Source organism: Carettochelys insculpta, chromosome 7, assembly GCF_033958435.1.
Source record: "Carettochelys insculpta isolate YL-2023 chromosome 7, ASM3395843v1, whole genome shotgun sequence".
Lineage (NCBI taxonomy): Eukaryota > Metazoa > Chordata > Testudines > Carettochelyidae > Carettochelys > Carettochelys insculpta.
In genome coordinates this window covers 71,042,429-71,056,131 of record NC_134143.1, presented here as the reverse complement: position 1 = coordinate 71,056,131, position 13,703 = coordinate 71,042,429, and the positions used below count along the sequence as shown (strand labels likewise).

The following is a 13,703-nucleotide window of genomic DNA, read 5'->3' as shown; positions in this document are numbered from 1 at the left end:
CAGATAAATACGTTAGGAGGAGAAGACCGAGACGAGCACATAAGATAAATGAACTCGGGGAGCTGAATTCAAATCTGAATTCTCTGCGCAGGGGAGACTCAGCTACAAAGGAGTTTGTGACTGACATAAAACTTCTGTCCAATGGGGTTACTGTGTCTTCCTCATGTTTGGGAGACACTTCTGCTTTTTAAAAGGTCTGTCTTGAGCAAGTCTAGGTAGCAGGACATGTAATTAAAATATTTCCTTAGCCTTCCAGAAGCCACGAAGTAGCCTTAAAAATTAAGCAGATGAGGCAGCATTAAAATGTGGCCATCTTGGAGGTGAGGGCAGTCTGACTGCTTCAGACATGCTGCACACCACCCCAGGCAATGTGGAAGGGACATTTTTGGCCAGCGGTACCTGGGAAAGCCATCACTCTTTTGAAAGAGCCATAGGCACTACAGGCAGAGCAGAAAGGATGTTAAGGGTTCATTCCTCTGTAGAGCTCAGTTTATCTACTTGGGAATACTAAAGGGGCAGAGTTGGGAAGTTAGGTTGCAGGGAGACTAGACATTTCAGTATTGCTTGGGCCACCAACTCTTCCATGTGGGGACAAAGTCAGAGCTTCAAGGGTTTATTATCAATCCTCACAATCACACAGCATGTGAGGCTGACATGACATAGCAACTATAGATGGTCTAACACACTTTGCATCCAAACCTTTTTCACTTTTAGGTCAATTACCTATTTGCCTTGGTCTACCCTACATGAAGTCGAATTTATAAGAAATCAGTCCACGCTACAGGGTCCATTCTGTTGATTTTAAGGGCTCCTAAAGGTCAACTTTTTTTCTTCTGCTTTTCATGAGAAGCAATGCCAAATCTGACCTTGCATGGTCCACCTTCAAGTAGTGCAGACAGAGCCATGGAATTAGACATTCTTGGCCTTCTGGCCAGAGTGCCCCAATGTGACCACTCTAACCATCACTCCCCAGCTCTGCTGCTCTCCAGGTTTGCAGGAAGCAGTCCACGAAAATTTGAATGTAATTTCCTGTTTGGTCAGCCTGGCAACCACGGCATGCAACACACCTCAGCAGCACATCTGGCAATGAATTCCCAGGGTTGCAGATGAGCTCCAGCCGGGAGTGTGAAGGAGATCCAAGACCTCATTGCTGGGAGGGGATGGGGCGAGAGGAATGCGTGCTGGGAAAGCTATGGAGCATCAAAAGAAAAGCAGACATATACACCAAGATCTCACAAGGTGCAGAGGCAAAAGGATATACCAGGGATGTCCAGCAGTATTGCATAAAAATAAAGGAGCTCAGGCAGGCATACCATAAAACAAAGGAAGAAAAAACTGATGTTTGGGTAATAAATGCAAACATGCCTCTTCTACGAGCTGCTGCATGGGATTGTAGGGAGTGGCTCAACCATGGGATTCTAGGGAGTGACTCAAGCACTGTCCCCAATCAATCAATCAATGTATACCTCGACGGAATTCCTCAGGACGCCTCTGACAACAGCATGGAGAACATGGCCTATGAGAAGAGGCTGAGAGATCTGGGCTTATTTAGTTTACAGAAGAGAAGACAGAGGGGTGATTTGATAGCAGCCTTCAACTTCCTGAAGAGGGGCCTCTAAGGAGGATAGAGAGAGAGACTTCTCAATGGTGACAGATGACAGAACAAGGAGCAGTGGTCTGAAGTTACAGAGGGAGAGGTGTAGGCTGGATATTAGGAAAAACTATTTCACCAGGAAGGTGGTGAAGGACTGGAATGTGTTACCAAGAGAGGTAGTGGAATCTCCATCCCTAGAGGTTTTTAAGTCCCGGCTTGACATAGTCATAGCTGGGATGATTTAGACAAGGTTGATTCTGTGTTAGGCAGGAGGCTGGACTATTGACCTTCTGAGGTCCCTTCCAGCCCTAGAATTCTATGAACATGAAAGAGGAGGATGACAACAGTGGTCAGCAGGTGAATGGAGCAGCTGATCTTTCCAACAGCCAGGAGCTTTTTGTAATATTGGCACTCAACCCCTCCTCCCAGGTTGTTTTGCAGCCAGACCCTGTGCCTTACCATGGCTGGAAGTGAAGCAAATCAAGTAGGTCCCTTAAGATATGTTTAGTGCCTTCTGCACACAGGATGCTTAAATTAAAAAGCCAAAAACTGTCCTTGCATGGAATACATCCCCGTTGTATTTCACAGAGGTTCTTTCATAAAATTCCTTTGTGCATTGTTCAGTGCATCTCATGTGCAGGTGATCTGCCTCATCCTCCAGCCTGACGTGAAATTTTCCTCCTTGCTTTCAATATAAATTACAAAGCGAACAACAGGCTGCCTACAGGAGGGGCATGTTGCCTTCCTTGAGGTCTAAAAGTCAGGAGGCTCCTGAACCTGGCTTTTAAAATGGTCAAAGGCACATTCTACCATTCTGCACTGGCTCAGCCTACAGTTGAACTGCTCCTTACCGAGGTCCCGGCTGCTTGTGTATGGCTTCATGAGCCAAGGGAGCAAGGGGTAAGCTGGATCACCCAGGATCAGTACTGGCATCTCCATGTCTCCAATGGTGATTTTCTTCTCTGGGAAGAACTGTGAAGTGACCCTTGTGATCCACCAATGCCCGCAACATCATGGAGAAATACCCTTTGCTGTTTATGTACTCTGACAAGGTGGTTGTGCTGCATTCCATCTATTGCCCAGCTGCAGTTAAGGACCCCATTGGAGCAAAACTGTCCACTGTATCCTGCACATTTCGCAGAGTCATAGCATAAGGGTATCGATTACCTTGGCTACCTGGACAACAGCAGACCCCACTGTAGATTTGCCCACTCTGAACTTATTGCCCGCTGACTGGTAGCTGTTGGGTATTGCAAGCTTCCATGGTGCTATTGCCACTTGCTTCTGATGTGTCAGAGCAGGTCTCATTTTGGGATCACAGTCTTTCAGGACAGGTGAAAGCAATTCACAAAATTCCATGAAAGTGGCCTTATGCATGTGGAGGTTTTGCAGAATGTGGTCCCCACCAGTCTGAGCTTGTTTCACAGCACTAGAACAAGTGTTCCACTTTATGCAAAGTCTCAAGTGCAGCCAGCACCTCCCTGTTCCCCTTCTCCAGTGTCTCCCTTTTGAACGAGTCTGGGTCTTCTATGGAGTCTTCACCACTCTTACTGCTGCTTCGGCTCTGCACATACCACAGCACAACGTGTGAGGTGCTCATAACACTTTCCGTAACAGTTAAGTTGTATGGATTCCATGCCAGCCTTGTAATGGCATTTGTATGGGTATGAAAAAGGATGCGAAAACGCTTTCTGCTGCTGCTTTCCAAAGGGAGACAAGTGCCTTATGGGATGCTGCTGACACACACCCAGAATGTCCTGTGGCACATTTTTGTCTCAAATCCTGATGGGGACACACTCCATCAACATTATCAAAACAAAAAGCAGTCAAGTAGCACTTTAAAGACTAGCAACATAGTTTACTAGGTGAGCTTTCGTGGGACAGACCCACTTCTTCAGACCATAGCCAGACCAGACCAGACCAGACTCAATATTTAAGGCCCAGAGAACCAAAAACAGTAAGCAAGGAGGACAAATCAGAAAAAGATAATCAAGGTGAGCAAATCAGAGAGTGGAGGGGTGGGGGGAAGGTCAAGAATTAGATTGAGCCAAGTATGCAGATGAACCCCTATGGTGATTCAGAAAGTTCCCATCACGATTTAAACCATGTGTTAACATGCTGAATTTGAATATAAAAGCCAGCTCGGGTATGCGTGTTACTGAAGAAAAATTATCGCACCGTTCTGGAAAGGGAAACAGCCGAGCTGGCTTTTATATTCAAATTCGACACATTAACACATGGTTTAAATCGTGATGGGAACTTTGAGTCACTATAGGGGCTCGTCTGCATACTTGGCTCAATCTAATTCTTGACCTTCCCCCCCACCCCTCCACTCTCTGATTTGCTCACCTTGATTATCTTTTTCTGATTTGTCCTCCTTGCTTACTGTTTTTGGTTCTCTGGGCCTTAAATATTGAGTCTGTTCTGGTCTGGCTATGGTCTGAAGAAGTGGGTCTGTCCCACGAAAGCTCACCTAATAAAACTATTTTGCTAGTCTTTAAAGTGCTCCTTGACTGCTTTTTGTTTTGATAGTGTAAGAATAGCACGGCTTCCTCTCTGTTACTATTCATTGACATTATGTACCAGCGTGGACCTGCACCTTCTATTTTAGAAAACTGGGTGCTAGAAAACAGACCTTAACAAATTTGACCTAATTTTGTAGAGCAGACATACGCTAACATTCAAAATATTCTGATCTGAGACTGCGTCCTACAAATTTTTTTTTTCATGATAGCACAGAAAACTAGAAAGGGCCTGTATTCTGGCTTCAAAGTGTCTAAAGTCTCATGAGACCTCATCCTGAGCTGGAAGAAATTTCATCAGAAAATAGCTCTCAAATTTGTAGTTTTCAAAAAAAACACATCTTAACTTTGCTGTTTTGTACCTGAATCCTAGATGGGCACACTGCTTTACCTCTGAATGTAGAGTCCTTCATGCAAACTCATCTCAGAGCATAACAATGAATGACAAAGAGGAGCAGAACAATACAGATCTCTTGTGGCCAGGACTGGCATTTCCCAGTAGGAATTGCTAAAACCATTTTCCACAAAAATGCTCATCTAAACACAGTCATGAGGAAGGAGGTAATTTTATAAATCCTATTTATGCTTTTGTATTTGGAGCTTTTCATTATTGGTCCTTTCTGCAGGAGAAATGCAGGGAGCAGAGGAAGCCGCTCTACATAGCCTTCATTGACTTGACCAAGGCCTTTGACTTGGTCAGCAGGGATGGTCTGTTCAAACTGCTCCACAAGATAGGCTGTCCTCCACGGTTACTCAAGATGATCCAGTTGTTCCACAAAGACATGAGAGGAACCATCCAATATGACGGCGCTTTATCGGATGCTTTCAGAATCAGGAGCGGCGTCAAACAAGGATACGTGCTTGCTCCGACATTGTTCGGGATCTTCTTCGCACTCCTCCTGAAGCATGCCTTCGGATCTTCAAAACAGGGCATCTTGCTGCACACAAGATCTGATGGGAAACTGTTTAATCTTGCAAGGCTGAAAGCTAAGTCTAAGGTGCGAGAAGTCCTCATCAGAGATATGCTGTTCGCAGACGATGCTGCTGTAGTGTCTCACACAGAAGACCAGCTTCAAAAACTGCTGGATCAGTTTTCCAAAGCGTGCAAGGACTTTGGGCTTACCATCAGCCTAAAGAAGACATATGTACTCGGTCAGGATGTTGCTGAATCCCCATCAATCAGCATTGACAACTATACGTTAGAGGTCACCCACGAATTCGTTTACCTCGGGTCCACCATCACCGACACCCTGTCGTTGGACACTAAGCTAAATAGGAGGATCGGAAAAGCGGCCACAGCTCTGTCCAGACTCAGCAACAGAGTGTGGAATAACAACAAGCTGTACACTCACACCAAAATGCAAGTCTACAGAGCCTGCATCCTCAGCACCCTCCTTTATGGCAGCAAGACTTGGACCCTGTATGCCCTCCAGGAAAAGAGGCTGAACGTCTTCCACTTGCGCTGCCTCAGTCGCATCCTTGGAATATCATGGAAGGACAGAGTGACCAACACTGCCATCCTCGAGCAAGCTGGAATCCCAACCATGCACACCCTCCTCAGGCAGCATCGGCTCCGCTGGCTTGGCCACGTCCACAGGATGAGTGATGGAAGACATCCTGTATGGTGAGCTAGCCTCTGGCAAAAGACCTCCTGGACCCCCCCAGTTGTGCTACAAAGATGTCTGCAAGAGAGACCTCAGAGAGGTAGACATCGAGCTGGACAACTGGGAAGAACTAGCAGATGACCGTGGCAGATGGAGGCAGGGGTTACACAAGGGCCTTCAGAAGGGCGAGATGAGGATCAGACAGCTAGCAGAGGAGAAGCAAGTGCACAGAAAGCACAATAAGGACTTGCCAGACACCCACCACATCTGCAAGAGATGCAGCAAGGACTGTCACTCTCATGTGGGTCTTCATAGTCACAGTAGACGCTGTAAATGAAGCCCTCAATTGAAACTATAAAGGGTGCGATCCACAGTCAATGCAGACTGAAGGATGCCTACTACTACTACTACCACCTTATGGGCTTTTTAAAAAGGAAAGACTCAAACAGAACAAGTTTACATAATGTAGTCAATATTCTGTGTGTGGTGTTGAAATAAAGTGCAATTCCAGCAAGATGTAATTGGCTAGTGAAAAGTGCCACAGCTGTTCCTTAGGGAGTTTTGTTCTCAACCGAACAAGGCCCTGCCACTGTGGTATGTGAGCACAGCTACAGTTACCATTACATAGCTAGAGTGTTATCTCTTAAGGCGTGAGATTCATTATTAAACATTAATAAAATTGAGTAATATAATGGTCCAATTGGTTTCCACAGAAATTAAGGGAGGAAAGCACCACACAAAGTTGGGCCTTTAATATTACACACAATTCCTCAAAAGGGCAGTTTTATTCCCAACAACAAACCCTTTTAGCATGGGGGAAAAAAGGTCGTCTACACAGAGCCCAATATTATCAACCTGTATTAAAAACTGTTTCAAAATATAAAATTGCCCAGAAACAAAGAGAGAGATCATGAAATGTTTCATAACACGGCTTCTCACATCCCTCCAGTTTCACACCTCCCTAACTGAAGTTATTTTCATGATAGCTGTAATTTATTATGTAAAAATAAAGACAGAAGAGTCACACAACCAAGAATAGTGCTTACATGTGACAAGACTTTTCCAGATCATGCACTGAGTTACTAAAATGCCCCCAGTGAATGCTGGTCAAACTCCAGAATGCACCTTTGGTTCTGTATTACATGCAGTGCGTTTAAGAACATAAGATCAGCCAAATTGATCAGACCAAGGTCCATTTAGCACAGTATCCAATGCCAGGTGCCTCAGGGGGAATGAACAGAACAGGTAATCATCAGGCGAGACACCCCCCACCCTCCCAAACTCTTCAGAAACCTTGCATGGTGGTGGTGGTGTGGGGGCTGGGGGGAGAAGAGAGAAAAGGTGTCTCTAGCTTTTTGTCTACATGACTGTGGAAATACTGAAGTATAAAAAGATAACACTAACCAGACTGGATTCTCTGCGAGGCGGAGGCCTAGTTCTTAAATTTGGAGAGCCTATGGGGGGGAAAAGTGTCAAAAGTTATTTATTTAGCTTTGTAAGTTGTGCTAAGCAAAATCTTTCTAAAGCTGCCAGCTGTCCTGGTTAGTAGTTGCTATTATAAAGTTCAATTATTTGCCACGACAACAGTATTTCCATTAGTGGATATAGAAAAGTAAAAGGGAACACCGGAGATTACGGAGGTAATCTTAGCAATGGATTTTTAATCTGAATTAGCAAATTCTCAAAGGCCACCACACTGTACAATCTTTAAAAACCCGTGGGCTACATTCTTTACTGAAGTAACTCCACTGCCTGCACTGGCCAGCAGAGAAACTGACTCAGCATCTAGTTTTCCAATAGTAAAAGGAATCCATTAGAACAGCAACATTAACATGACTGCCTCTGTCACAGCCTATCAAAGTTCTTGGGTGGCCAGTACCATCAGCCCCATCTCACAGAAGAGGGAGTTAAGACACAAAAGTTATGGTGACCTGCTCCAAAGTAACAACAGGCAAGTGAAGGAACAGGGAATAGTAGCCAGGGGTTACCTTTAGTCCTTTGCTGTGGTCACCAGAGGGGTATTTTAATACAAAGGTTATTATTCAGGGATCCCACTTTAGAACCCACTCTGAGGAAAGCCAGTGACTTGTGCAAACTTCAGAATTTGATTCCTAGGATAAGTTACTCTACCAAGCATAGTCCTGACATTAGTGTGGTGAAGCAGTACTGCTATTGGAAAGCAAATCCATCTTGGCCACACAAGTACACACATGGATCCTGATCCTGCAACTGAATCCCCCGTGAGCAGATTTTCACTCATACAATCTTGCTGATGCTTACAGCCCAACAAATCCATGAATATCTGCTTTATAGCCAAGGGTACCTGCATTGTGTTGACAAGAGGCGGTGGCACCAGGCTAAAGCCAGCCCTGTATCCCTGCACGTAGCTGCACTTGCTCCACACCAGCATCTCAGGGGGCTTCTGGAGGCTGGCACCATATGGGTTGCAGGGAACCTACTTGTAGCATCATCATTAGTCTAGGGGTTTTCTTACTTAGTGGACAGACCACAAAATGCCAATCTTATGCTTTATGTCCTATCATTAGGAAGGCAAATAAACTCTTCCCTTATAGCAGGGATGAGCAAATTTTTTACATTGGGCCCCACTTTTTGGCACTGCAATTATCTGGGGCCCCTCCAACCTGTGGGAAGGCCATAGCAAGGGATGGGGGGGAGGGACCACTCAGGAAGGAGGTGGGATGCTCAGGAAGGGGATGGGATGCTCCAGGGGATCTCTCAAAGGGAGGACCCCAGGGGCTCATTGGCATCACCTCTCCACCTCATAGGCGTTGCCCATGCTGAGCTGCTGGCCATGGAACTTAGCACTGCTGGAGAGCAGGGCGGTAGTGACCCCGGGCTGCACCGTGTTGACAAGAGGTGGCGGCACCAGGCTAAAGCCAGCCCTGCATCTCTGCAGGTAGCTGCACTTGCTCCGTACCAGCATCTCAGGGGACTTCTGAAGGCCAGCACCATATGGGTTGCATGGACCAATGTGGCCACCTTTCCTGAGCAGGGAACTCACTGGCTTGGCCCCACCACATGACTCAGGGCCACTGAACATTCTGATTGGGCCAGCAGCAAGTAGGGGGTGTTCCCCTGGTGATGGCCACGGGGCAGAAAGCAAGGGGCTGGAGAGGCAGCAGAGCCAATTGTACTGCCTTATAGGATCAACATGAATGAACTTGGCTGACAAAAACAGATGCTTGAAGACAGTTCAGTAAAGAGGGCATCCTTTGCTTTGGGAGCAAATATTGACCTCATTCTCTACAAAAACCACATATCCCAGATCCTCCCACAAACGTAAACAGCAGTTCCTAAAGACATGATGAAAATCCAGCTATACATTCTGGTCTTACTTATTTGTGCTCTTTGTGGTGCAATCCTAGCTACAGCAGGGGAACCCTGAGCAAGTTTTGAAGGCTGCTTGTCTGGAGTCATCATGGCATTGCCGTTAGAGTCATTGCACAGGATGGGCAAGCTAATTTCTTTCTTTGCGATATGGGATTCTGCCATTTCGTTTTCTGCTTGGGTTTCCTTGTCGCTGGATGGCTTCTTGTTCAGCAGGTTACTAATCTCCATGATGTTGCCTATAATTTCCACTGGCCCAGTTAAGTTCTTTTTCCTAGATGGAAGATCATCTTTAGCCTTCTTCAAGTATGATGCTGGGGCCCAGCCTTCTTTACCTAGATGCCTGTGTATATGAAAAGGAAAGATTGTTACCATGAAGGACCACCTTTGTAGTCCTTTCAGATACAGACATGAAGGCCAAAAATTATGCAGATGATATCTTAGAATTTGCTGTTTTTCTGGTCTTAACTCATCTACTTTCTATAATTAGCCACTTCGCAGTCTACTCAGCTAGCAAGGAAAAGGGAACCATTTTAAACAGAAAAAAGTTAGCTCTTGTTTCAAGGAAAAAGGGGTCTCTCCAGGAAGAAAGAAGTTTATTCCTGAGGCATAAGGGAAAGTTTAATTGTAGATTGACTGCATGCACCTCTTATACAGAAGGGGATAAACATTTTTTGAGCATACAACTGCTGAATACCCATCCAGTTCATGAAATGATTGCATATACAGAACTCTCTTCCAAATTGCATTTCTTATGCCCATAACACAAAGGCCACATTATCACAATTAAGGGCGACATTTAGTGTTCTCTATAGGCTGAGTGCTTGGGTGGCTACATAGGAGAGGTCCAAATGCCATCTAGTTGATTAGAGCACCTGTAGTCAGCAGCAGGTGTTTCCATTGCTGGTGCACATCCTCACACATCTCAAAACAAAGTTTATTCCACACAGGGATGAAAAGTATTAGAAGGAACATTGGTGACATTCACCCCAATGCAGAGACCCTTTACAGGCCCTGTGTCTCCCTCTGTATTCAAGTGCACTTTATTCCTACTTTCTTTCCATCCCTTATCCTGTGTGAATGCCTCTTAGCTACAGCAGTTGTGAGCCATGGCCTGCCCTCATACTATTGTAAAGGTGGAGCAAATATTAGAAAAAAATTCAATTTCAAACCTGATTTAAATAAAAAAAATAGTAAGTCTGGTATTAGTTGAAGAATTAAAAAAAAAAATTTGAACCTAGACCAAATGCATAAAGCCGAATGCTCACTCTTTCCCAGGCTGAGGTTTGTCATTCTTCCACAGCTGGCCTTTTGCGAAAGTAATTTTTCTAAGGCCTGCTATTCCTGACACTTCATCAACAGTTGCAGATAACAATCAGGCTCCAGGGAGGCATATGTGGATGTGGATAATTCCAATTTCTCAAGTGAAACCCCAACTTGCTCCAGAATAAACCAGTGAAACCCCTCTCTAGTCTCTCAAGGTAACTGGGACAGCGTTTGAACTGTAAATGGGAATGCAGGCACCATTAAATTTCCAATGCTCAGGAAATCTGCAGGAAATAAAAAGGTTAAAATGGCAGGGCTCTGAGGCTTCTATCACAAAAGCAGAGACTCACTAGAAAGTACAGGAAATGGTTGGTAAAATAAGAGGATAGTTACATAATTCTCCTTCACATGAGTGAGATTTGACATGAAAATACAGATTGGCTGATGTTTATTTGAGGCTATTGGGATTATTCTGGTCTGAATTACTGAGTCAAAAACACTGATTGATATCATTAGGCGTCCTGAGAAGGGATCAAGTGGAGAATGTGTCTTTAAATATGGATGCTAGCTAAAGACTCTTTACTTCAAGACACCTATTACAAAGGCCACTATTTAGAAGTCTTACCAGCAGACTATCCCTAGCCAGATAGCTTAATCTAAGGCTTAAAAAGACTTGGATGTGTAATAGATTGCAGTCTTAAAAGAGCAAAGTAAAACCAAGGATGGATCCTCCATATCTGTAGCTGAGACTCTGCAAGTGACTCACTGAAGGAGTAAAAATTTGGGCCTATGCAATCCAGTCCCTGCTGTTTAGCATTTCAGTATGCAGCAATAACGCTCCTTCATGAGGGCCATGGTCAACCAGAGCTCACACTTTTGAAGCACTTATTTTTGACATACAGTAAAAACTCTGTCTTAACCGGCACTCTATTACCCAGAATTCTCAAATAATTGAGATTTTAGCCTTAGTAAATTTCAGTTATATTTTCCCTAAGTAAAGTATAGTGAAAGAAAATACAAACAAATACAGTATAAATTGACAGTGTACAATACTACTGTTGGTAAAAAAAAGTACCATGCATACTTTTTTGTTTCTTAATATCTAAACTTGATTTTCTTTAATGTTATGCATTGCTAAGCATAATTCTCTATTATCCAGATTATTTGAATGTCCAGCAACCTCCCAGACCCGGGGCTACCAGATTGAAAGTGTCTACTGTTCTGTGCTCCCTGTAGCAACCACTATAGAAAACCGTACCAGGGATCCTAGAAGTCTGCACACTCAGCCCAGAGATAATGGCATAATTTTTATGTTAGAATTGAAAACAGCAGAGTTTGAATGCACCAGGCACTGTAAGAGGATTCTCACAGAGAGATTGGGAATTCATAGTTCATATTCAGGGCCTAAGGATGGTGATGGGGAGAATGTAGAGATGGAGCTTTTCCTCCTTAAATCTTTGCCCTAAAGCTGGGCCTGGGGAGGGCTAGAAGCAGTTCTCTTTGGAGTATCTCTCAACTAGTCTTAGCATGAACACACTATCACACAAATATTGTGCAGGCATCTGTTAAGGTCTTGTGTAAATAGTGAGCAGTGGTTACAAGAAGCTCTCTCTGCAAACTCCATTGCACTCCTGCTTTCAAATAGCCAAAACCATAGGCCATGCACTGGAAAAATGCCCTATCCAGACCCAAACTTTCTGGCTTAGGCTTGTCTTTATAATGAATTGGAACAATATGAATTTGGATCTGAATTCCATGGTTTGGGTCCCTCTCTACTCCTCCCTGTGTTTTCAATAGAAAACCCCACGGAAGGATTACTATGATCATATACTACCCATGCTATACGTACTTTTTGGTAGTCTGAATATTTCAAAATATCTGAAGCTCCAGTTCTTCGTTGGCTATGCACTGTGCTTACCTGGGAATTACATCAAGTTGCAGTATGTGATCTGATTTCAAAATGTTGCTCATGTTAAAAAAAAAAAAAAAAGATCAAAGATCATTGCATAGGACGTGAGTTAACATTTTTCAGCGCAGAAAAGGGAGTAGAAATAGAAAAAAAAAAAAAAAAATGAACAAACCAGCACAGCCTTTATCCATCTAACATTTTTGATTGCGAAGTGTAATCGCTTCGGCTCAGACAGCTTTGTGACCTTACATCATTTCAATCTATGGCTAGTCGCTGGGTGACCACACAAAGCTACTGACCACCTTACCATTGGCTGCAGGACTATCTCCACACTAGATCTACTTTGTATGTTAAGTTAGTACTTGTTACTTCTACTTAGGTTGCAAATGTTACTACTAGAAGCAACTCTGCAGAACAGCAATATCCTCAAAGTACTTAGCCCAAATAGTACATTTATTTCCTGCTCAGCACTGGAACAGCAGCATAAATATTTTGTCCTTCCACCTGAAGAGCCTGAACCGTTTTACAAACTTGAATGGGTTCTGCTTCATGAGGGGACACGCATTCTCCCCATTTCTCAGGTAGAGAAACTGAAGAACAGAGATTAGATGTCTTAACCAAAGTGAGGTAGAAAGATCCAGGAATAAATCTAGAACACTTGACGCTCCTGGTATGTCTATAATGCAGCCAGACGGTGTGATTGTAGCACCTGTCCATGTACCTGATCTAGCTTTGCCCCCGGAAGCACTGCTTGGGGTGGGAGGGTGAGGTAGGCAGCACAGACAACACCAGGCACTGGAGCACGTCCTAAGGATCCCTGGCCAACTTGTACTTGGGTGCCTAACCCACAAGTACATTCATACCGCCACAGCTTCACTCCTCATTTTAGCAAACTAGCTCAGGTATGGCTATCTCCAATGCAATGGCAAACCTTCAGCCAAGGGCCTTCCCTTAAAATTGCAACCTGTTACAGGTATTTCTCACCTTACCCTATTTTTCTTCTAAAAGCACTTTAATTTGCAGCACAGCAAACTGTCTCCCACCCAACAGGGGTTTAACATTCATAGCAGTCCAGAAAATTCAAGGGCATGCCAACAACAAAAACCCTGACCAGCAGCTTGTACGTCAAAAAAAGCGACAACCTTTATCTGTCAGCACGAGAAGAGCCTCAACCCCTTCCAGATGCTAGCCGACAGAGCAGCATCTAAATAACTCACTAACTTCAGCTATTGAGAATGTAATATGATCATGCAGGCAAGTGACACCAATCCAGGCTGAACCCAATAAAATAGTAATGAAGATTCCAGCTCAGTCTTCAACACACAGCAATTTAAGTGCTTCTCAAGTCACAACATGAAAGAAGGAGAACGAAGGAGGAAAAAAAAATGCAAGTGTCTCAACACAACAGGGTTTAAAATACAATTGTCGGGATATAGGGTTGGGGCATTGACTTGGCTTCT

General features: G+C 44.2%; 1 protein-coding gene across 5 annotated transcripts in view; it reads right to left on the bottom strand.

Annotated features, from left to right (window-relative positions):
* SH3PXD2A (SH3 and PX domains 2A) overlaps positions 1 to 13,703 on the bottom strand; it is a 465,726-nt gene that overhangs the window by 15,965 nt on the left and 436,058 nt on the right. For all 5 annotated transcript variants that reach the window (XM_074999223.1, XM_074999224.1, XM_074999226.1 and 2 more), the window contains 2 exons: positions 9,077 to 9,411; positions 7,125 to 7,174 (listed from right to left, as the gene is read on the bottom strand). In XM_074999223.1, coding sequence (XP_074855324.1) covers positions 7,125 to 7,174; positions 9,077 to 9,411 — 385 coding nt within the window. The remainder of the gene's footprint in view (positions 1 to 7,124; positions 7,175 to 9,076; positions 9,412 to 13,703) is intronic.